At 37.9% G+C, this 26,111-nt stretch overlaps 1 protein-coding gene across 8 annotated transcripts; it reads right to left on the bottom strand.

Annotated features, from left to right (window-relative positions):
* Window positions 1-1,513: 1,513 nt before the first annotated feature.
* Window positions 1,514-25,280, bottom strand: esrp2 (epithelial splicing regulatory protein 2). 8 transcript variants are annotated; one of them, XR_013796727.1, is made up of 19 exons: window positions 25,207-25,280; window positions 25,066-25,110; window positions 24,751-24,903; window positions 24,103-24,231; window positions 12,884-12,997; window positions 12,464-12,578; window positions 11,888-11,983; window positions 11,712-11,766; window positions 11,394-11,504; window positions 10,985-11,117; window positions 10,117-10,159; window positions 9,367-9,668; window positions 8,555-8,788; window positions 8,253-8,451; window positions 7,523-7,721; window positions 6,415-6,598; window positions 6,145-6,178; window positions 4,155-4,256; window positions 1,514-2,707 (listed from the first exon to the last, which is right to left on the bottom strand). XR_013796727.1 is itself a non-coding variant. In XM_079605491.1 (18 exons), exons 3-17 carry the CDS (start codon window positions 24,880-24,882, stop codon window positions 4,170-4,172), a joined length of 2,133 nt encoding a protein of 710 aa, XP_079461617.1. In that variant the 5' UTR covers window positions 24,883-24,903; window positions 25,066-25,110; window positions 25,207-25,280; the 3' UTR covers window positions 1,514-2,707; window positions 4,155-4,169. The 8 variants fall into 8 exon arrangements, 5 of the variants coding, with proteins under 5 accessions (XP_079461617.1, XP_079461616.1, XP_079461619.1 ...); XR_013796728.1 differs by having other exon boundaries at window positions 25,066-25,246; XM_079605491.1 differs by lacking the exon at window positions 6,145-6,178.
* Window positions 25,281-26,111: the final 831 nt, after the last annotated feature.

Raw genomic sequence — 26,111 nt, forward strand, 5'->3', positions numbered from 1 at the left:
ACAGTTTGTACAGAATAAAAATAAAACATTTAAACACAACGTGTGGTGGTGGTGGTGGTGAGGGGTTGCAATTTGTGAACATAAAACAGGATAGAGTACAAAGGAGAGGAAACAGGCAATGACTGTATAGTATCAGATTGATCAGAGATGCATCAGACGAAGGGAGACAGATGGCAGAAAATAGTACATTACAGTATGTATGCATGTATGCCATGTGGAATTGTAAACGGATTACCATGATGGAGACTGCCATATTTCATCTGTAAAGGTCAACTACAGTATACAGTTATATGGCATAGTGAAAACATTTACTGTATTGCCAGCAAACTGTGTTCTAGCACAAAACCTCACAGCAGTTTCATAACTTCATCACACCTTTTGATAACACACTATAGATACTATTATACATATGGATTCAATTTCATAAGTTATGTAATGTAAGTGTATTTTCTAATGTGGCAACTGTAGTCTGTATTACTGTAATTATTTTAGCGACAAGGGTGAATTGAAACATGTATCTAGCATTGTTTGCTGTTTGAACTAATTGATTGTTAAAAGTACTAAATTGAAAGATCATCAAACTGTTGTGTTTTGTTGATTAAACCAAATGTTCTCATTACATATTACAATAATCTTGTGTTTGAAACAATGATTATGTGGACTGAAATATAACTAATGAAAGCATGGGATCAGGTTTTGAAAGCTGTGTTACAAGTGTGTACTAAGAGTTTTGAAAATGTACACCTTACCTGTGAAAATAGTACCAAAGCAAATAAATAAAACTAAGTAGTGATGTAAGAATACGGTTTCTTGGTCCAAGCCTCTACTCGTTTTAACTGAAAATACCTTAACAGTAATTTATGAGCACTATTTACTCATATCACATTTAAACAAAGCTTTTAAAAACCCTGCATTCCAGAAATCAATATTGTAACAATTCGTAAAAGATGAATCATTGTCTGAGATTTTAATATGAAGATTAAGGTTAGGATCATGGTATTTTCAGTATTGTTACAGCACACTACAAGTGTATATTAGCACCATTTATTCTTTGCATTTAGCATCTGATTGATAGAGCATGGTTCATGATTGCTCAGTCTAAACCAGTGCTTCAACAACATGGCCTCAAGATGAATATTGAAGAGAAAAATAAATACATAAATACCCCCCAAAAAAATCAATCCATTTCTTATTACAATTCACTCCAACATTTTTACCATAAAGAATAGGATATATGGTCGCCAGATTGTAAGAGCAATTTCTAGACCTAGAAACGTCAAAATTAAACTTCACTAAACTTTTACTGAAAATAAATTATTCTAATTATGCCATGGAGTTGTGAATAAATAAAAATATACCTTTAAAATCCGTAACCCTTATTCAGTAAAACTGGAAAAGTCATGGGCCTTTGTTGTGGACAGTGAGGAGCCTTTTAAAAAGGTTGAAAACTATCTAAACAATCACTCAAAGCTGGTCCAAAACATTTCACGTTACCACTTTGACATGCTGATGGTCTGAGCAATATCAATTTATTTGTTGCATATAAGAATCACATTTACACATACATACACATTTCATTTTAAGGAAAAATGCCCCTTCTTTCACTAGAGAGGTGTGACATTTTGTTCAGCCTGTATTGCACTCCGGGTAATGTAGTCATGAAATACATATAAAAAAAAATTCATGATTCAAGCAGTCTACCATCAGTAGAAAAAAAAAACTGACGTAGACAATTCCAAAACATTGCAAAGTCCAAAACAAGGTGAGACCACAGCATAGTTCAATCTGCACATAATCTCTCATGGGGTCAGACTGGGGGCAACAGAATACACACCTCTATCAATTCAATTCCTTTAGTTTAAAGAATGAGCAGTGACGCGTGTAGATCACACAAACAACTCATCTTTAACTTTAAATAAAAATTTCACTTTTCGAATGGATTAAACTAAAAATCAGTTCATGCAAGTCTATGGAGTACATACTTGGTCTGATCTCTATTAAATAAGGAAGAAGTCTGAAGGCTGTGTCAGTCCAATAGTGCAGAGGTACACTGGGAAAACCATCATGCTTTTTATGGTCTTGCAGTATTTTAAAGAACATATTTGGCTTTTTACATAGCATTCCTTTATCCATAATGGCAATAAGTATTGCATTGCATTTGGTTTCTCTAGTGCCCAACAGGAAGATCTCTTGTTCCATAAACTGATGGCTTGCAAGGCTTATAAGTTTGCTTTAAGGTCTTGAGTTAGGATAGAAGAGCTGTTGACATCAAAAGACAGGAAGAGTTTAGTATGCATGCCATTGATCTCAATTTTCCTCACACACATACACAAGCAGTGAGGCAGTGCTACTGAGATGTTTAGCTTGTGTGTATATAAACATATATACAGTGCTTCTGCGTCAGGTCCCCTCCTAAACTACTACTTTGTGTCAGGAACAACGGGACAACTGTCTGAAAAGCCAAAAGACAGGCAATGATGGAGAAAGGGGTAAGACAGGTGAAGTGCGGTCCTCCCTTAGTGGGTGTAGCGGTCTGTGTGTGTGGTCACTCGCAGCAAACCAGGCGGATGGGATGGCCGGAGAAGGGGAGATTGGAGCATTCGGCTACAGCGTGTCTCGCTGCTTTCTCACTGGGGAAGGTCACCAGTGCCTCCCCACTACGCTGACCACTCCAGTTATACAGCACGAGCACTGAGTCCGCCTGGAGCTACACCAAAACAACATTTAAAAACCAAATCAATATATACATGCATTTAGATATACACAGTATCACTCAAAAGTTTGGAATCATAATTATTTGTAATGTTTTTAAGTCTCTTATGCTCGCCAAGCCTTAATAAAAAAAAAAAATACAGAAAAAATATTTATATAAAAAAATCTTTAACTTTTTAATTCATCAAAGAATCCTGAAAAAAAGATATATATATATATATATATATATATATATAAAGCAGTATATTAGAATGATTTCTGAAGGATCATGAGGCACTGTAGATTAGATTATGAAAATTCACCTTTGCATCACAGAAATAAATTATATTTGAAAGTATATTCAAATAGAAAACCATTATGTTCAATTTTAATAATATTTTACAAAATTACAGTTTTTACTGTATTTTTGATCAAATAAAATGCAGGCTTGATGAGCAAAAGAGACTTCTTTTAAAAACATTAAACAGTAATGTTTCCAAACTATTTCCAAGTACACACACGCAGTAGTGGTCAAAAGTGATGTCCGGAGGGGATATTCATTTTAATGACTCTAAAAGGTTTAAAAATTCCTCATTTTGACTTGTAAATATGGGGGAAGAACAAAAACGGTAAACTTGGTTAAAATATTTGCAAAATATATATATATATAATAATAATTTTTACTATGCAAAATGCTCACAGGAAAAAAGCACGCTGACTACAACAATCAATTAATATTTCATTGGTTCTCTTTTGTTTTTGCATGCGCTCATAATTTCTTTGCATGACTTATGCCAAATTGTGCGGACATAATATTGCAGTTTCATTGCGTTATCACAACATTGATTCAAAGTACAACTTAATTTACAAATGAACAGTTTGTAATATTTGAATAAGGGAGATTTTGAATAAAGATCACTTTTGGCCACTATTGTACATATGTTCCAGTGGTGGCATTCATTTTTAAATATATAGAAGGGCAAGATCCCTCCACATGCACATACAGCACACATTAGAGTTCTATAGAGAGAGACAGGATTTGAGTTTGGATTAAACACCATTGAAGCATTTTTGCATAAACCCTCCACACACAGAATGTCATCTTTACAGTCAATCAAATCAGCAGAAAAGATGTGAAAGTATATACTTAGCCATTCATTAGGAAACCCGTATAAAGCCTGGAGACTTGCGGCAAGTTAAAAACAATGATGACAATCAAACCCCAAACCAATAAGTCACATCGGAGAGAAAGAGCATTATTACAACAAGCTTCTTAAAACAGCAACACAGATCATTTCAGCATACTGGGAGTAAATGATGCATGAAGCAGAGAGTGAAGATTCATTTACACATTCAAAAACAGAAGAGCATTACTGCACCGCAGTACCGATTTGAGGAGGAGTTAGGGTATTAGTCCATGCAGAAGCAAGGGGTTCGGGTCACGGGGCATGATGGGAGCTTACCTGGAGGGGCTGCCCTTACAGACAAAGCCACTCTTTAGGCTGAATCAGGCTCCGGCCCTGCTCACTCACTCCAACCAAGCTGCTGTAGTCTTCAGGAGCGTACTACAGCACAACAACAGGCCTCACGTTACACTCACAACATCAGCACTTCAGCTACAGGTGACGCTAGAGGAGTATGCTTTTCTACTAAGGGTGTCAAAACATATGCATTGACATGGCAATGAAAATACTTCAATTACAGTGTTGAATTGATCATCATCATTTTATAAAAAAGTTGATGTATTAAATTAATCAAAGATTTCCATTTCTAAATAAATTCTTTTGACCTTTCTATTCAAAGCATCCTGAAAGATAATATTACAGTGGTCAATACCGGTTATAATGTTTTGATTTTTTTTTTTTTTTTTTACAGAAATATCTTCAATATGATAAATATAAATATTGAATCAATGCTACATATATTTGTGTAAGCTTTTATACAAAGCAATAATCTCCTTGAAGCCGTGTTTTACAGTGGATTTAGAACAGCTAAGGGGTGTTGTTAGGCACGACTCGGAGTTCTAAATCCACTGTAAAACACAGCTTCAAGGGGTTTATTGCTTTTATAAAACGGTTACTCCATAAAAATATTCATTTTAATATTTCTTTTATTTCTAAAATAAACACCAGCAACAAAAATATAACATTATTAACACATTTACTCCTCCGCCAAAGCAATGTAGTTCTAAAGAGGTTGCCAAGCAACACATGCAGCAACAAAGAATCACAAACGGCAGTTGCGCAGTAATACTAATGTAATGCAGTCGCAGGTGTATGTTTGTTGAGTAATTTACAACGGCTTCGAACACGGCTCAACCAATCAGAATAAAGGACCGGAACTATCCGTTTTATAATATTTATTTATTATTTACCGTAATATATTTTTTAGGGAATCTTTGATGAATATAAAGTTCAAAAGAACAGAATCTGACATGGAAATCTTTTGTCAAATAAATGTCTAATTTATAAAAATATTATTTTAAAATGTATTTATTTATTTGTATATAACAATTAATGTATCGAGAATGTGGGAAATTTTACTAGTATTCAGACAGACTACCGTAATCTTGGTATCAGTCTAATTAGTGTCATTATTAGTGTCATTATTGGTATCAGTGTAATTCCAAATTCCTGATTTCATTTATTAAGGATCAAATCATTGTCAGAGCACATATTCACACCCCTAAGTCTACAGAATGTTTGAAAATGTAAAACTAAAATGTAAACTAAAAGTCCTGGGCATACTGAAGTATTCATTAAAGACTAATTCTTCAAGTATTACAGTTAATTTTAAAGGTTCAAACACGGGTCTGAAGCGTAGGCCTTTTATCATTCAGAAAAAAGTAGTGACACCAGTGTATGCCCAGACATTCAACACACCACCCAAAATTCACTGCACTGCAGAAAAGAAAAAACAAGAGAAGAACAGTATGCATCGTACAGGGTTGCATATAAGATGTTTAAGCATGAATGCACTATATAGAAAGAAAGAAAGGGGGGCCTGTAGACCACCTGCCAAAAAAGAAACACTTCCCGCACACAGAGTCCCATAGTGTGCATTTTGTATCAGAGGTTAAAAGCACACTTGGAGGGTGGACTGGGCTCGGATCCATTTCATTGGTTCAGCCAGGAGTCAAACCTGAACTCAGCATTTCACACACGCGCCACTGTGCTACGCTTTGTGAACAGTGTAACACGCACACCGCTCAGGTAAACGCACGCCTTAGAGGAGAGCGCAGGTACTCTGCATGTCGAAGACAGTTGTACTACCATCCCCACCACACATCTGGAAAATCTCCATAACTAGACATTAATATACTGTGAGGGAAAGAGAGAGAGAGAGAGAGAGAGAGAGCACACACAGACCCGTGCCCAAAACAAAGCAGCACTCTTTTCCACCTAACCATCCCTCTGTCTGTTATAACCCCTTTCCCTCGTTCAGGTGTCATACCGTCCTCTGAAGTCTCCGCCTAATCGGCTGTCAGCTAATGAGAGGACAAAATGTACACAATGATTCATCATAAAACACTATGCTATACAACACTACAATACAATAGAAACATCTTAAGATGTCTGCTGCTTAACCAACATAAGCAGGGTCCTGATAACGTCTCAGGTAAGCGGTGCACTGCTTGGGAAACCCTAGTTTTTTTTTTTACACTTGTTTTTGAACTTGAGAACCTAAATGAATGAATGAGTGAGTAGTGGAATGAAGAGTCACCTGATATCCCTGAAAGAAGCTGAGGATGTCTTTGACCCCGGCGTTGTACGGCAGGCCCTGCATTCGCACCAGTGCTCCGGGCTGAGGGGGGAGGAGGGCAGGGGCAGACTGGGCCGCCACAGCTGCCGCTACTGAACCCGGCGGGGCCGCAAAATAGCTCATCGTGGAGGGAGAGACCGGTGGACTATACAACAGTGAGAAAAAGTGAGGTTTTAAATCATGGAAAATAGATTTATGAAGTGATAAAACAAATTACACTATAAAATGGACAGTTTAGAATTTAAATTCTGATTGGAACTACATTTGAAGCTGTTGTAAAACAGCTGATTTATGTATACGTGAACACACATTTTATGTTAATGGGTGAAGTTGATAAGTTGCTTGGCAACTGTTAAATGGCACAATTAGACGAATAAACTACACTACCATTCAAAAGTTTGGGGTCACTTATGCTCTCAAAGGCTTCATTTATTTGATCAAAAAATGCCATAAAGCAGTAATGTTGCAAAATATTACAATAAAAAAACGGTTTTCTATTTTAATATATTTGAATTTTGAGCATCATTACTTCAGTGTCACATAATCCTTCAGAAATCATTCTAAGACACCCTACAATTGGATTGCCGGCGCACAAATGTTTCATAAATCACATGTGAACCCTGTCGTAAGATGATTTCTGTGCTTGGATCCATTTTGGATTGATAAATGAGGCCCATTGTTTTAAGTCGCGCTGCTCGCATCCTGTGTACACAAAGTCCACAAGGTGTTAAGAAACATTTCTTACTGTTAGCAATGTTGAAAAGTTGTGCTGCTTAATGGTTTTGCGAAAACTGATACATTTATTTTTCAGAATTTTTTTGAATAGAAAGTTCAAAAGAACATGATCTATTTGAAATATTGAAATATTTTGACACCTATCGTACAATAGTAGTGTATTTTACTTGCTGAAAGTATAGTTAGAGATTAATATTGCTACTAATACACACACATTTTTTTCTAAAAAGGTGTTTTGATACATTACAGTGAATTTTACTTTCACCATGTGCCAACCCTTTAACCGGGTGGAATGAAAAATGGTAAAATCTTTGCACAGATTTTTGTCTTGTACCTTGGGTAGTAGGTGGTGTAGCTCATGTTCATGTTCATGTAAAGCTGTGGAGAATAGTAAGCTAAAGCATGTGCAGGGCTGTGTGTTGGGGCCTGTGGAGTTCTTGGAGTGGCCAGCAGGGGGGACTGATACAACGCTGCCTCAGTGGGAATCATAGTTGGAGTCGCATGAAATGCCGTGTATGTTGGTGGCGATAGACCTGAGTGGGACAAGATAAAGTGCTTTATATTAAAATAAATAAATACATTTATTTTCACCAAAACAGGCAATAAGTAAATCTCTCTCATACACACACACAGCTGACATTGCACAAGTATGTGAATGTCATGTATACTTAGCTCATATGGCACAGGAACAACTACTGTGTCCTCTGATGTGGCGTGAGCACATACGGCCCATTCTCAAGCCAAGGTCAAACAACCAGATCGAATCACTCAGTAAACAGCCCTTCCTTTAGTGCCGCTACAGGCTTGCTCTTTCTAAATGCCAAAATGTTGCACCTTTAGATCCATGAAAGAGGTGATCACACTGCTTTCTTGCAGATAAGCTGAAATCTAATCTCAAACAGACTGGAACACTGCACACAGATCAGAGTCTTTAAAACAGGAACCGATTACAGCTGCTGGCTCACGCTAAATACTAACCCAAATGAACAGAGCAGTTCCATCTACAAGCACCTGAAATAAAAATAAAAATCTCAATAAAATGAAAGTTTCGGACAGTCTCTTACAAGGTAGTTTGCAAGGAGGCGGCGACAGGCCGCTGCGGTTAAGCGTTCCCCCCATCAGCACAAAGCTCATCTCCTCGGTGGAGCACTGGAACACCTCCACATAACGATCCTTCATCATCTTCTTGTGGCACTTCTGAGACACCATAAATGCACGGTCAGATGACTTCATCTGAATGAAGGCATCACCAGAGGGTCGACCCTAGAAAGATGGACAGAGAAGAGACAAAAAAAAAAGGTAGGTCAAAGTGTCATTCTAATAAGGCCTGATAATTTTTGTTTCATTAAATTCCTAATTAAGTCACCTGCTGGTTAAGGACCATGTGCACTCCATGTGGTTTGATATCAATGGTGTGTTCCCCCATAAACTCTAGGATGTCCTCGATGGCGGCGGTGTATGGCAGACCTCTCAGTCTGATGCAGTCTCGTGTGTTGCCGGTGGTGATGAAGGGTGGCGTGGCTAACATGGGCATAGATACCATCGGAGGTGGAGGAGGAAGTGTAGAGATCAGTGGAGTGGACATGTAGCGATTCAACACCTAGTTTAAAGATACAAGAGGTCAAGGAAATGGCAATAAAAACCAATTCAATTTGTTGTTGTTTTTTTGTTCCGATTAGTCCTCAGCGTAGCAGAATTGTAGCAAATGTATAAAGCAATAAAAATAAAAAAAATCACTAAATGTGGGTAAAAACATAACTGCTGTAATACATGTCAGTGTGCCAGCTACTTGTTAGGGGGAAAATACATATTAACTGCCACAGCTTATATCCTCTACCAAGCAAGTATTTGACATCTAGTTTTTGAATAAAATTTCTGTGCGTCTACTGACGGGAGAAGGTTTACATGCCTTAATTTTAAAAATACATAACTTTTTAAACCCTTTTTAGCAAAAATGCACAGTGGGCATTAGGGGGTCAAAACATTTCTGTTGTTCTTACACAAATCAAAATGAAGGGTACAAAACTATTCCTTGTTTTTAGCTGTTTTCTGAGCTGTTTCGTCATTTTCTCGTTGATAATTTTATTATTTATTAAATGGTATACATGCATTAGTTCATTTATTTAGCATTTTAAGATAATGCATTTTAACTAAGGGTTAAATAAAACACATCTGTACCTGCTGGACCTCAGCTGCAGTGCTGCGGAACAGCTCAATGTATCTCTTTCCCAGGATCTGTTTGTGCTTCTTCAGGGAATTCTGGGCATATTCCTCACAAGCAAAGAGAACAAATGCATCGCCTGTGGGACGTCCATCTGGGTACTTCACAAACAAAAGCCCCTCCATCCCGTCCGTGACTGGGCTCTCTGGGCCCAGGAAGCCCAGAACATCCTGAGGAGTTGCGGTGAATGGAAGCCCGCGCATTCGGATTATCACCTGGTTTTCCTTAGAAAGGAACTGAGCTACCTCATTGGACGTGCCTGTCAAAAGAGGGGGAATTTTACATTTAAAATGGTGAGTAGTTACAAAATGCCATAGACACACTCAGCTGGTCTAAAAGCTTTCAGCAGACACATCCACACGCACTGTAATGATATCTCGGCAGGCCGCTGTACTTTTACACCTGCTGTGTGTGAGGGAAGTGTGAGGCTTTTGAGAGGCTGCAGACCCATCTTCCTCCCTGAGGGAACGGCTCCCTTTCTTTGTGGCCTGGCCAGATTGGGGGGCAGGAGAGAGGGGGAGTAGTTTCCCCATCTACCTGCCCAACATGAGTCAGCAAAGGAAAAAGACTCACAAAGAGCCTTTCATTCCCACAGGGGGGGTGAACACACACAAACACACACACCTGGGAATAACGGACAGAGATTTACTCTACAAATGCTAAGAGTCTACTCCATTACAACTGAAGACTTCATGTAAATGTCTCACCTCCCGCAATCTTCAGAAATTCCTCCCCAGTCGCTTTATACACCTGTAACAAAAACGCAGAATGTCAACCATGATGCTTATTGTAGCCATTTATGCCATGGTCTGTCTGAATACTCTATTTTAAAAATTGTTTAATGCACAGGTAGTTCCAAGTCAGTTTAATCACTTTTCTATATTAATGCACTGCTTTCATTGAAGTGCATACACAAAGATCAGAGATCGCTCTGCGCACACAGAAACATTCAGGAGCTCAGAAACTTCTTGCCAACGCTGCCCCAAGTTAAAGACATGGTGTTATTAGACAGCAACATGTCTTTCAAAAATCATATTACATACATTACAAAAACTGATTTTTTTCCACCTCAGAAAAATCACTTAGCTATGGAACATGTTAACGGTTTCTTATGCAGTAAAGTTAGTTCAGGAATTCATGACCTCTGGACTGGATTACTGCAATGCATAGGTTGTTGGTCTGCATTCTACACTCATCTCTACACTGGTTGCCTATTAAGTTTCATATAGGTTACAAAGTATTGCTACTGAACTATAAGGTCCTAAACAGTAGATTTTAATGCTTTAAAGGGAATAAATTTAGATATGCAGCTTCTTTGGTGTGCTGTGCTTTAGCATGCTGTTATACTGTCATGGTAAACTCCCCAAAAAGCGGTGTCTCTAAATTCATCCTCAACTCAAAGCCTAGTGTAAATTTAATATTTAATAGCCTAGTGCCTAGTTTAAATTTAATATAGAAGAATTAGGACCATCTCAGACTAAAGTGAGTATTGGGACTATGCATATTATTAGAACAGCTGATGCGAGTAAAACAAAACAAGCTCATGGTTAAGATGCTGTAAGGAGGTGAACTCACTTCAATGTATCTGTTGCCCATGTGGTGTTTATGTCGATCCAGTGCCATGTCTCTGTGCTCAGAGTTTATGAAGCGCACCAGAGCTTCCCCGTTCCTCCGGCCCTGAGCATTTAAACACAGCGCAACGCCGCCTCTGATACACACACAAATCAAAGACAGAGATACAACATTTAAAAACTACATTGTAACCTTGAAAATTAGCTTGTTATGATAAATCAGCTTTGACATTCCACATAAACCTACTTTTCCCCTAGTGAAAGTCCTGATGTGACATTTGGCTGGATTTGCCTTCGAGGTCTTACAGAGTTTTGCATTACACTGTTAATGTGTCCTAAAGGGTCTTTTCTGAGTGCATGCTCAGTGTCATTATGAGTGTGTGTTTCAGTGTTACGCTGAGATGTAATCTTACTTGGCAATGTTGAGGCCCTTGAAGAAGCGAGCGATGTCCTGATCAGACGACTGCCATGGCAACCCACGAGCTCTGATGACCGTCTCGCTGTCCACAGCTTCTGTCTTACTGCTGGAAACAGTGCACATATGCAGACATACAGATAAACCTCATGCACAGGGTTCTTATGGGTCTTATAATGAAAAAACATCCACAGATGTATTTTTGAAACCTATGGTCAAAATCAACAACTCAACAAATTACTTTTTGGTCAGCAGCAGTAAAAGGGAAACTTCTTTGTTTGTTAGTTTACAACAACAAATGTGACTGAGTACATACCACGCTCCAGATTCGAACTTGTAGTTTACGGTTTCCAAAGTGGAGAATGTGTGATCTACAAAGGAAAAAGTTGAAATATGAGATCACAAGCAACAAGTCAGATGTGCACATCAAAAGTGAAATACATTATCAATATATAAACTGTACAGATCAATCCACAACACTGCATGACTCACTGTAAGGCTCAGCCAGGAGGTGCAGCATTACCAGAACCATGTTCTCCACTTCCCTCAGTCCGGCCTCCTGCTCCACCACCGCCGGAATACACACGTCTGACAGCAGCGTCAAGGCACATACATGACATATGCACACACATGAATGCACATATTCCTACGAAAACAGCCAAACATTCTTTTGAAAAGAACTAGTACATGCAAAAAACAAAACAAAAATAATATATATATATACATTTAAGTCTGTTTTTCTGTTCAACTTTTTATTGTGTGAGTAGTGACCTATTGCTTTTTTTAACCTGTGAAGCACCTTGGTCAACCTTGGTTGCTTTAAGTGTGCTATATATAAATAAAATTGATTGATTGATTGACTCACTTTTTATTTTTGGTGTTTATATATATATATATATATATATATATATATATATATATATATATATATAAATTCTTCATTTTGGTTACCAAATGACATTAGTTTTTTTTTCCAATCTAAAATAGTATTGGCATTTGGTAATAAAAAAATAAAATAAAAACATGCACACGTGCACACAGGTAAAACCAAAAGCATATGCAGGATACAGTCCAGCATGGAGGACATAGTGAGATCTTTGATGGGACCTGCATTGGGGCAGCATTTGTGAAACTCTTTCTTCAAGTCCACAAACGTGTAGAAGCACTCTGGCAGGACCAGATTCTACAACAAAACACACAAAGGCAAATTAGGGGGATGCAGGTAGGAAAATATGTTCAGGAGGAGCCTGAGGGAAGGGCAGAAGAGAGAGAGAGAACAGTAAAGAAAGAGGAAAAGGTATAAGGCAGAATGGATTGAGAGCGCTTTAATGTCCTCTGGATGAGCATAACATTCCTGTGAAGATTATAACATGTTGCTGCTAAACAGATTATACCACAAACTGACAGCTAATTTAGAATTGTCAGAAAAACACACTTTTTCGTTTCAGTTAAAACATACACTCAAGGATGAAGGTGTTTGCGGATTACCTTTTTGGAGGCCTCAGGGTGCAGCACCTGCCGGATAAGAAGTGGTCCGTCCACACAAAGTGTGTAGGAGCTTCTGCCCAGAGACTTTAGTTCAGCTGACACCGACTGATGAAACTGGAGACAATAAAAGCAGTTAAAGAGAGAAGGAATGGAGAAAAAAAAGGTCATTTCTCATCTCATCTTCTCATTAGACTGTAGGCACAAGATTCACGTCCCTTTATATCTACACTGTTCAAAGTTTGGGGTCAGTACGTTTTTAATAAATAAAAATATTGTGTTTTCAATATTGATAATATAAGAAATGTTACATGAGCAGCAAATCAGTATATTAGAATGATTTTTGAAGGATCATGTGACATTGAAGACTGGAGAAATTATGCAGACAATTCAGCTTTGCATCACAGGAATAATATTTTTATTTATTTTTTATAAATTCCTTTAAAAATAGTCAAATAATATTTCACAATAATACTGTTTTTACAGTATTTTTGTTCAAATAAATGCTGCCTTGGAGAGCATACGGGGTACAAAGGGGCCGAAATCCAAATTACATTTTTGCTCCCTTAAAAAAGGAAAAGGGAAGCTATCTGTAAGACCATTCAAAATCTAAGTGAGCAACAAAATCCCCTACGAAAGGTCGTTACTTAAAAGGTTAGTTCACCCAACAATTTCAATTATCCATTGACAGCTACACAACTGACAATTTGACACTTCAAAAAGGTTCATAGAGGTTGTAAAACGAATCCATATGAATTGAGCGGTTTAGTCCAAATTTTCTGAACAGACATGATCGCTTTATACGCTGAACAGATTTAATTTAGGCTTGTATTCACATATAAACATTCATCATTCACACATCGGTTATATATTAAACTGAAGCTCAAGCATGCTCACTTGACGGGCGAGAACCAATGAGATTCATTCATGTGTTACGCAGTACGTTTGAGCTTCAGCAAGAACCAATGAGGTTTGTTCTCACATGTCAAACAGGTTGGGTTGAGCTGCTGTTTATTTTCACTGATCAATGTTTACATGTGAATAAAAGCCTAAATTTTGTCTGTTCATCACAAAATGATCAGGTCTCTTGAGTAAATTTTGGACTAAACCACTTAATTCATATGGATTAGTTTTACGATATCTTGATGAACATTTTGAAGCCTCAAAGTGGTAGTTGTGTAGACGTCTATGGCGAGTACAAAACTGGCTCATATTTTATTAAAAAAGAACTTATTTCGCGTTCCGAAGATGAACGAAAGTCTTACGGGTTTGGAACGTCATGAGGGTGAGCAATTAATGACAGCATTTTCATTTTTGGGTGAACTAACCCTTTATGGCTGTTAGTAAAATGCACTTATACACTTTCATACACCCATAAAATCTTACCAACCCCAAACCTTTGAATAGTAGTGGGTATATTCTTAAATTAACAGGGTTAAAAAAAAAAAGAAAAAAAAAGAAAAAGAAAAAAAAAAGGAATTGTTCCCTGCAAAACTGTAAAAGCAAAAGACCTCACACAAACCACAGATGCAGGCAATCACAGGAGACACTGAAATATGTATTATTAGTTTATAATTTATTATTAGTAGCTTGTTAAATAAACTGCTTGTTTTTAAACTGAAACTCCTGAACTTCCCACTGCAATTCCAAGGGCAGCACAGAGGACACCCAGAGTATGTTGTAATAGGCCTATGTGCACATGCTGCTTCGTGTACATGCGCATGCGTGTGCTTGTTATTAAGCAGCTGGTCAGACTGGTTTGGTGAAAATACAGGAAGTGAGCCATGGCAGTAATTTCGGAAGAAGTATTTCACATGACAGAGAGCGTTAGATGACAAAACAAACAGAGTCTGTCCTACTCTTAAACACAGCACCTGCTCATTCCCAGCTATAGGGGCTCCCACATTCACCTGTGTTTAACAAAAACAATGAGTCTTTAATTAACCATTAAAGATGTTTAGTAAACATATCCATCTCTGCATCCGTCAGGCAAACCACCAACTATGATGTCACAATATATTTGAGTACTTCATGTTATTCACGTTATAGCAACGAAGAAACACAGAAAAGGGAATTCGAAGCAGGAGTCTCACAAGTCAAAACAAAGAAGAATGTGTTATAAAGGGCTATTCTTAGGCTCAGAATGAAGCAAAGTTTAGTTGTTTGTGGTTGCCAAGCAACTTGCCTTATTGAAATACACAATTTTACAAATTGTAGTAAAAACCAGTTATTAAAAAGATATTATAAATTAGATGAATATATAAAATACATTAGTATACACAATTTCTTTGTGATGTTAAAATCACTCATGTTCTAATATTTAAGTTGCACCACACACACACACACACGAGCTTTTTGATCAAACAAGATTTTTCAAATCTCCAATATGCTATTATTTTGTGGTTTGAGTAAGAAAATTCCAAGCTAGTCTCCGTTCCGTGGCCAGGGGAAGGCTAATCCTTGCCCAGCCTCCGTGGCACCTTCTTTAATTTTTCTTCTTCTGTTCAGTGGTTATGTTTTTTAAATGGATTTAGTTTTTAATAAAACACAATATTACACTGCTCTTTGCAATACTATTTTAATTGGTCAATCGCACCATCAAGCAGTATGTTAGTCCCCTATAACAAACACTGAAAACAGACAACACAGGCTCATCCGGGTTACTGAAGTCAGCAGCGTCATATGCTTGCTAGGAACGGTTTTTCTTTGTGGAAGTTTTGCGTTTGGTGAGCTAATAAAACATTAAAACTCAGTCAATTCAATATACTGAGTACAGTTATTTAATTATTTGTTCCAGTATTGTGGACTAGCTCTCTCGTTTCATACAAACGCAGCTGCTGCCATTTTGTGACAATTGTTTTGTACACTGTTGGATTATAAGATAACAAACTGGTACATCATCTCAAATCAATATCTCTTATCCCCATAACTATTTATGTGGAGAAATTATTTGTAATAAGTGGTATGACTGTACAGTGTCCCTTAAATATCCATCTAATTTGAACTTGCTGCGCTAACAACTGCTCTCTCCGCGGAAGCTTTGCGTTTAAAGAGCTAATAAAATATTAGAGTAATTATTTACTATGTGGCAAGTAGCCGTGTAATAAGTGGGATAATGTACATCCAGCCAGTTGTTATCTTAGAATAAACCCCAGACAGGTTGATCAGGTCTTGCATCAGCCTAAAGGGGGTTTATTCCAATTTAGATAGAAATTGGAAGTCTCGTGAGAAGCGAGAACGAGCGAGAAACACAAACTGCTTCATGGTTGATAACAGAATACAAAATGTACATGTCAATGTTCTATGATAATGTGTATGATGTATTACCCACCTCTGTAGACTCGACATAGCTCCACACGATAAAGTTGGCTTGCTCCTATCATAACAAAGGCACATGAGCAGCGGTTGAAAGTGCCGCAAGTGAGTTTTTTACGTCAGTGTTGTGAAATATACGCCCCACGGCTGTAGGGGGAGCTCGTGGGGAAAACATGCGACAACAAAGGTAAAAATCAGCGAAGAAATTACTAGAGTTGCCGAGTTCTGCTTTAACTAATCCTAACTGTCAAATTATTTGTATCCTATGTATTGTACAAAATGATGTAATTTAAGAGTAGGCATAGAGGTCCATCCTATTTTACCAAGGTCAACTCACTTTAAAATGTCTGCCCTCACCACTGCTCAGAACAACAGTTGGGGAAAGGAATCATTGAACATTTCAAAGATAATCCACAATGAATTACAACAGAGAAGGGATGAACCATTACAGTGCGTGTCAGACTCTAGCATGCAATAAGAGAACAGATAGAACCTTTGTGGCCTAATTTTCATATAATTTAGGCCAGCACTGATAACACAAGCCAACGTTGCCTTTAGAGCAAAAAAGCAAAAGCAGCCAAGACACGTTGACAAGTTTAAGACCGTTTAACCTTACAAATCTACAAGCAGGGAATTTCAGAAAATTCTAGAGCAGTTTAAAGCTCTCAACCAATTGAATACATCTGAAGGCAGAACTGCAGCTTATTGCAGCTGCTGTAGATTCCCATCATGCTCTTGGATTATGACGTGCTGTTTTTCTACATAACCTGTCCATCTTCATACCTCATCCTAATATGAGGCTTCAGTTAGTCATTAAGGGCTTACCTAACAAGACTTTCGTAAATACCCGACAATTCCAAAAGTATAATTCAAGAGCTTTACATCTCAAGGAAAGCTTTAGGGGTACACAGTGAATGCATTATTTTGTATGTGCGCGTATTTTGTATTGTGTTCATGACTGTTTTTACTACACAACCCCACCTTGCACAAATTAGCAACTGCAATAATTAAGTGCAAGCCTAATTTCTACTACACAAACATTCAGCTAAAACACAGACACACCCTGTGCCTACAAATGATTAGAGTGAGGAGATCAAACTCCAGATATGAAGCAAGATATGAAGGGTATCATTTCACTGGCCTTTATAGGAAATACAAAACTGCAATCAAACCAATGATGATTCATTTGATTAATTTATATATTAAGCAAAAAGACAGAATGAGCAAACTAGCCTCCCCAGTACAGAGAAAAAAAAAAGTTTATGCGATTAGAATGTGATAAAAAAGGAAGTTAAACTTGATCTGAGTTTCAGTTTCACATTCTCCTCTACCATGATGTCAGTGAGAGTGAGAAAGAAATTTGATCTTTAGCATGACAATCAATCGGGTTGTCCTGTTGAGCCATGTTTGCTCAGTGTGTGTGTGTGTGTGTGTGTGCGCGCGCATGTACAAAGACACCAAATGGTCCTATTTAAGGTCGATCAAAAAGCAATTGAGCAACAAAATCCCTCTATGAAAGGTAATATGAAATGTTCTGACATGTAGTTAAGGTAATATTAATGAAATGTTAGTGAAATGTTTTTGTGAAGAGTGTAACAAATGATGAGATCATGAAACACAATAATGCCCTGTACTCACTTTAGGTACTCACTTCTGCCCTTAAAGTTTGTAGGACATACATAGTGATGCTTACTTTTGAATGGAACTCACCCGGAGTGTGCAGGATAAAGTAAAGTGGGAGTGTTGTAAGATAAGGTAACAGGATGTACCGGGGGAACTACCAGGATGTTTAAGCAACAATCACATACAACCGGTTTTCACTTAATCCATTCTGTACTTACTTTATACAATGCTGTAAATGAGACTCAAAACCCATCTAATTCATGTCTATAAATGACCATTTCACTGATGGGAAGTCTGTGCGTTCCACTCTAAGGCTGAATGAAAGAATGGATGAATGCGTCACTTATCCTTTCATAGAGGCATTTCTTAGAATCCTCCATGATCATTGACAGTCTGTAGAATAATAAAGCTCTCTGCTCATCACACAGGTACTGACATGCTCCTGCCAGCCTGATGTGCTTTCTCAGCAAGCTCAGAGAACACACACACACTTTCTCTAACACACCCTCTGTCTCTTAAACACACCCAAGATCCTTTTCTCCCACAAACACACTCTTGAGCTCATAGTAAGAATTTTATTCTGCTTAGTTTTTTCTCCCACACAGATGTGTTAACACCACACCATTCCCACAGCGTTAGCGTCTAAAGGCAGGTGCAAAGCCAAAGCGAGTCATCCAGAGTGCCAGCAGCTAGAACAGCACGGATCAGCCACTAAATCTCAGAAAACAGGTTTGACTGACTCAAGTCTGTTAGTAAGATAGAATGAGCCACATTAAAAGCCTTCCAAATACCTGTTTCCTAACCCAGACACACTAGTGAGAACCGATTTTTTCAACCAGTGAGTCACAAGTTAGAAAATGGATGTTAAGTTGTTACAATTCCATAAATATGGGATCTTTCTTGAAAGAATCTTTCACTGAAGATAACAGGCCAAGGTCCTCATTGGACTGCCGTCCCAGAGTGAGACTCTGTCAGCGCTTCCCCCAAACTCCTTATGACGTTAAAATATATTGTGGTGACAATATAAAGAGTATAGTGATAGAGATTGTCCTATGGTGTAAATCACAGTATGTAAATACAATATAGTTGTTCAGCAGAGACCTGCTTAAAGTTATTGTTTGAGCAATAAAGAAACAGTTATGAATAAAAAAAAGCACATACTTGATGTTAAAAAGTGTTAAAATAACTTAATGCTGTGCTCTAAATTGTTTTTAATTGAATTCATTAAATAGTTTTTTTACATTTGATTATTAAATTTCTTCCTTGAATGCTACTGTACCTGAAAAACTTCAAGCACTTTTTATTTCACTTGTATATTCCATATATTGTATGTTACCTATTGTTTATAATTTGTTTTTTTATCTTGTTTTTATAACAAAGATAAAATAATGTATATTGTTATTGTAAAATAAAATAACCAAGCACATTGAGAAATAAGTTGGTAATATCGCCCACCCCAGTTCCTTATAATAACACCTGGTACCATGATGCTAGTTGAAAAAGCTCAGGGTTACAGGATTAGTTTTATTGATAATAGGGGTATATATTATAGGGCTGCAACTAACGATTATTTTAATAATCGATTAATCGGATAAAAATAAAATAAAAAAAGCATTCATTATATATATATATATATATATATATATATATATATATATATATATATATATATATATATATATATATAATTATTATTATTATTATTGGTACAATTGGTACCATGAAACTGATCATCAACTTTATCTGTCCTGTGTTTATGGAGCACGTGCATATGAAAGTGTCATATCAGTAGCGAAAAGCCAATCACATGCCTTGAAACAGAGAAACTGTGATTCACTTCTCACGAGGGAATCAGCAAGATTCTTTTCTCTCTTCTGACAAAGATGAACAGATTGAAAAATATATCTATAACTACATAAATGCATGATAGATTGATGGATATATCAATTTTAAAGCTTTATCTACCAATCCCAAATCTTATTTATACTACATATTATCTGTATGCGTTTACTGTCATTTGAACTAAATGTTTAATAATAATTGAACTAAATTAGCTTGTGTAATATAGGGGTATAATAATTATAGAAATAATATATAAATCACAAAATAATTATAGTAAATAATCATGATTCATCACTAAAAGCCAGAAGTGTTATTTCAAAATCTTTTACCATGTAGTGGCTTTTAATATGGAGATAAAAAAAACTGGGGTAGTGACTATTGCGTCAGAGATGTGTCACTTTGCACACAGCTGATTGGTCCGATTTTGGCTTGAGATCTCTTACCCAGACCATAACCTTAGCCGTGGAGCACAAGTTACTATGGCGTTGAACACCGCTAAAAGCCGAGCCACTTTCAATGTGCCTAAAACCAAGGGTTGGCGCAAACGCAAACTAAACTGAAACATACCTGGCTATCCAGCTAAACCGGCTTCATGGTATAGGGCCCTGATGGAAGTGGGTGTATTTATTTGCATTGCTTTGAATTTGAAAGGACAAACAAAACGGGAGAAACTGAACTGAACCAATGGTTTGATAGTGTATGTCTTTCTCTCTCTCTGGCAGGGAGAAATTGATTTCACTAGTTAATATTTACAGAGCCCCTTGGGGATAGGCAACTAAATCAAGATAACATGCAAATGCCACCACCTGAATGTAACAAAGGTATGCAATACAAATGTGAGAAAATTAAAGCATTTAGGTCCCTCATACTTTAAAAAAAATTCCATCAAACGCCTAGTCCCACAACTATGGAGCTTATATTATGACAAAATGATTTGAATTTGAATTGTGTAAATCTGAATTATTTGCAAGTGTAATCTAACAAAATTGAATTTTAGGTGGTAGTTTAAATAGTTCTGAATTTGAATTTTTTTAAACGAATATTGAACATGTGAAATTTAACAAATTGAAATGTTTTTATGGCTGAATTTTATAGACATGTATTTTCAAACAGTAATATTCAGTTTAAAAAAATTCAGATTCAAGTTTTCAAGATGAAGAAATTCAGAACTTCAAATTCAGTTTTCTAAAATTCAATGTCAAAAATTCAAGTTCAAAAATTCAGATCTGACAGAAAGTAGGTCACAGGTCATCCACAGGGAAGAGTAGATGATCTCAGAAAAGTCGAACAGAGCATTTTGGCCAATTGGGGACTGCGGAAGTTTTCCAGCGCGAACGTGGTGGTGGTTCAAGAGGTTGCCACTCTCTGACTCTTGTCATGAATCGCCCGGAGGTCTATTACATGTACGACGCAGTCTAGACCGGACGCGAACGGTGCGACGCGACCCGTGAAATCCCCAACAGCACACGGATTCCCCATCCTATTTCTGACCTAGTCCCAGCTCTTTGCAACAGTCGCTTCAAGCTGTGTTGCGTCGCGCCGCTCGCGTCCTGTCTGTGTAACTGAGGTCTAGTAGACAAGGTGGCGTTCTAATCAATTTTACACAAAATGTAGGCTACTTTAAAACAAACACCAGAGACCGCTTAGACAAATGTCCCACGTGCTGAGAACGCTAGCCTAACATATAAACACAAAATCATTCATGTTTAAGAATCACTTGTCTCCGGGCGATTCATGACAAGAGTGGACATTCTAAAACGCTTACGTGAAAAACACTTAACGTGGCTCACTGTACGAAGACAGTGATATTAAAGGACCAAACTCAGTACAAATCATATTAATAAACCATACTTTGTATAAAAAATCAGATGAGCCCAGAATACCTACGCAACGCGTTTAATTGTGCGTTAAGCATTTCCTTACCATAGAAAACCGTTATAAGAAAACGCTTAACGTGGCTTACTGTACAAAGACAGTGATATAAGGACCGTACACATCATATTAATAAACCATACATGTATAAAACATCAGATGAGCCCAGAATATGAACGCAATGCGTTTAATTACGCGTTAAGCATGTTCTTACCATAGAAAACCGTTATAAGAAAACACTTAACGTGGCTTAATAAACCTTAAACCTGATTTGTTATACATAGTAGGCCTATGGTTTATTAAGGACCATTTAAGGTTTATTAAGCCACGTTAAGCGTTTTCTTATAACGGTTTTCTATGATTAGAACATGCTTAATTAAATGCGTTGCGTTCATATTCTGGGCTCATCTGATTTTTTATACAAAGTGGTTTATTAATATGATTTGTACTGAGTTTGGTCCTTTAATATCACTGTCTTCATACAGTAAGCAACGTTAAGCGTTTTCATATCGGTTTTCTATTAAGGAATTTCTATTAACGCGTTGCGTTCATATTCTGGGCTCATCTGATTTTTTATACATGGTTTATTATTATGATGCGTAGGCTACTGAGTTTGGTCCTTGTCTTTGTACAGTAAGCCACGTTAAGCGTTTTCTTATCGGTTTTCTATGGTAAGGAAATGCTTAACGCGTTGCGTTCATATTCTGGGCTCATCTGATTTTTTATACATAGTATATGGTTTATTAATATGATGTGTACGGTCCTTATATCACTGTCTTCGTACAGTAAGCCACGTTAAGCGTTTTCTTATAACGGTTTTCTATGGTAAGGAAATGCTTAACGCACAATTAAACGCGTTGCGTAGGTATTCTGGGCTCATCTGATTTTTTATACAAAGTATGGTTTATTAATATGATTTGTACTGAGTTTGGTCCTTTAATATCACTGTCTTCGTACAGTGAGCCACGTTAAGTGTTTTTCACGTAAGCGTTTTAGAATGTCCACTCTTGTCATGAATCGCCCGGAGACAAGTGATTCTTAAACATGAATGATTTTGTGTTTATATGTTAGGCTAGCGTTCTCAGCACGTGGGACATTTGTCTAAGCGGTCTCTGGTGTTTGTTTTAAAGTAGCCTACATTTTGTGTAAAATTGATTAGAACGCCAGCTTGTCTACTAGACCTCAGTTACACAGACAGGACGCGAGCGGCGCGACGCAACACAGCTTGAAGCGACTGTTGCAAAGAGCTGGGACTAGGTCAGAAATAGGATGGGGAATCCGTGTGCTGTTGGGGATTTCACGGGTCGCGTCGCACCGTTCGCGTCCGGTCTAGACTGCGTCGTACATGTAATAGACCTCCGGGCGATTCATGACAAGAGTCAGAGAGTGGCAACCTCTTGAACCACCACCACGTTCGCGCTGGAAAACTTCCGCAGTCCCCAATTGGCCAAAATGCTCTGTTCGACTTTTCTGAGATCATCTACTCTTCCCTGTGGATGACCTGTGACCTACTTTCTGTCAGATCTGAATTTTTGAACTTGAATTTTTGACATTGAATTTTAGAAAACTGAATTTGAAGTTCTGAATTTCTTCATCTTGAAAACTTGAATCTGAATTTTTTTAAACTGAATATTACTGTTTGAAAATACATGTCTATAAAATTCAGCCATAAAAACATTTCAATTTGTTAAATTTCACATGTTCAATATTCGTTTAAAAAAATTCAAATTCAGAACTATTTAAACTACCACCTAAAATTCAATTTTGTTAGATTACACTTGCAAATAATTCAGATTTACACAATTCAAATTCAAATCATTTTGTCATAATATAAGCTCCATACACAACTGATCTTAGAATCTGAGCTCTAAATAATTTTCTGTGGGATAGTAATGAGAAGGTGCCCATTATGAAACAGTGGGGGGTGGGAACAGGTTTACAGAGTACAAACAAATTCTCTCTGCGTCACAGTTGAGAAACACGTTTGGCGACATCCGCCTTTGGTCAAAACATACGTGCAAAACAAGGGAGCAACCCTTAACTATCCATATTCAGCTCGATAAATGAGCTTAATATGGACAGCAGAAGAAAAGAAAGGGAAATATCTCACTGAATCGTTTTCCCTCTCTATTATTCTGTTCATCATCCCCATGTATTCATATCACTCTTGCTCACTCTCCACTTAATGACATATGGGTCTCAGGTGGGTGCACTCGCAAGTAAACATTCCGTCTTCCAGATGTCTGCTGAACACACCAGTCAACAACAAGACTAGACCTGCACGCTCGCCTAGAGCAGAGCGTCTGTGCCTTCCTTCCCACACCCAAACCACAGAGCAAGCCATTTAAAAATCAATTCAAGCGTGCAATACCAAAGACTTCTTACCTTATGCGGACATATGAGCCACTGTTAAGTGACTTTTAGTTTGAGTTTAGGATACTACAGACTAAAATGTCTAAAACATTCCTAAGCATCAGTTTGAAAGGCCATACGATACACAAACACTGTATAAAGACACAGACCAACAGACTGCATGAAGGCGTCTCTCTCTCTCTCTCTCTCTCTCTCACCTGCTGCAGGACGCTCTCCAGCGGCTCGGCCTTGCACAGCTCCTCCGCCGTGAGCCCGGTCTCCTCCTTGCACTGCTCCGACAGATCCACACTGTCCGGCTGTACTAGAGTCCGCTGAAGCTTGCCCACCTGTTGACAACATCATCTCTTTCAACCGGCCTCGCAATGCAACTGTAGCGGGTTTTGTCATTGGCGCGCCCTTACACACCTGGCCGTCGAGAACACAGACACGATGTTCAATGTTCTCAACGCACCAATGCTGGTCTAAGTAGACAGCTTAGTGTCTTTGACACCGAGTTATAGCAAAGATGTTGATATCTCATTCTCGGCAGTGTGTTTGTGTAAATGCAAAGCAGACACGGCAGGGTTACTGACCTACAGGCGATGACATGCACCAAATAAAGCACGCTTTCGTCTCTCGTGGCTCGTGGCTTGAAAATACCACATTGTAATGCTCTAATCAAGTTGTCAAATAGATCGTCAAATTAAACAGCTGTTAAATATAATGTAAAATCAGAATGTAGCGCATTTAACTCTCTGAAAGCGCACCTGGTTGGTGAATGTCAGCTGTCAAGGTGGTTTCTAATACTAGCACATTGTGGGAAGTTTAAAGTTAGAGACCTTACATCAGGGTCAAAAGGTCCGTACCTTATTCTCATGTAGATCCACAATTTGCCACACCAAGAGAATTAATTCCCTTTCATCCGAACCCAGTTTACCCCCATTTGCACCAGCTGTTGCCCCAAAGAACACCACCAGAGTATCACTGTGCGAAGCCATCAGGGACCACAAGGGTAAAAACTACAATTAAGAGCAAAGATCAAATAAAACAGTAACACGAGGGTTCACCTTTCTCCAAGAGAAGCAAACAAAAGAAATGGAAATTCAATTGAAGTACACGAGGAAGGACAGAAGATTACTCCAAGAGAAGGACACGAGAGAGAGTGCGGCACGAGACTCTACCTGTTGCTGTACTTGTGTGCTCTCTATCCAGAGTTACTGGTTTGACTGGTAAAGAAGGCAGAAAAAAGTCCTGGTTCGTCTCACGCTACCCCATAACAAGCCCTGAAGGCTTTTCTCGCTGTCTCGTTTTTTCTTGGTTACCTGGTTTTGGTTCGGCCTCTCTGTTTGGAGTCAATCTCCTGGGGGACCGGGTTGATTGGTTGGTTTGTAAAGGTGAGGGCGGGGCGTAATGCCAGGGAACCTATGTAACGCGCTCGGATTGGTTTATATTAGCTAGGAAGTGGGAGATAAGATCAGAATTCACTTTGTCCTGCTTTGCTGCTACACACACCTATAGCTGTGCTGCTTAGCTAGCCTATATGCTACTTTATCTTCTGTTCTTTTAATGCGTAGGCTACGTTTTAAAAAAAATGCACTCAATGTTTTAAATAAGTTACGTTTGAAGAAATAAACAGTAGCTTTGAAATATAGCCTATATGTTTAAAACACGAGTGTTCATGATTTTAACTGATATAAATATTCGCTCGCCATATCAGTTGCCTAAATAGTCTTTAATTATTAAAAGTTTTATTTTAGATATGGCCAGTGCGCTTTCATAAACCTTCACAATCTGCCGGTAGGCTACTCCTCTGCCACTCTCACTAGGCTACTTGACAAATCAATAGACTGGATAATCTCACAAGACAAGGTTTTAGACTATCGACAATAATTGGGCTACATATGTTAGTTTATTCTGGTTATGCATTTGCTTTTGCAGTTATGAAGGGGAAGTTTGACTGGCACATTGAACCACCAATCACAATTCACTTATTTGATATGACGTTTGGAGGCGGGTCTTACTCATTGCACCTTGCAACTACAATCTGCCGGAAGGATTCGATGCAAGAAACATCGTAAAACGTTGTTGTTGTTGTTGTTGTTGAGTATGCAATTAATGTCAAATTCTGAATTTGCTTCTTAATATAGCCTGTTTTTTTCTTGAACATGCATTCAGCTTCTCTCTAAAGAAAAAACAAACAATTATCGGCTATGTAGGATGACAAAGA

This window comes from Phoxinus phoxinus (assembly GCF_949152265.1).
Source record: "Phoxinus phoxinus genome assembly, chromosome: 2".
In the NCBI taxonomy this organism is placed as follows: Eukaryota; Metazoa; Chordata; class Actinopteri; order Cypriniformes; family Leuciscidae; genus Phoxinus; species Phoxinus phoxinus.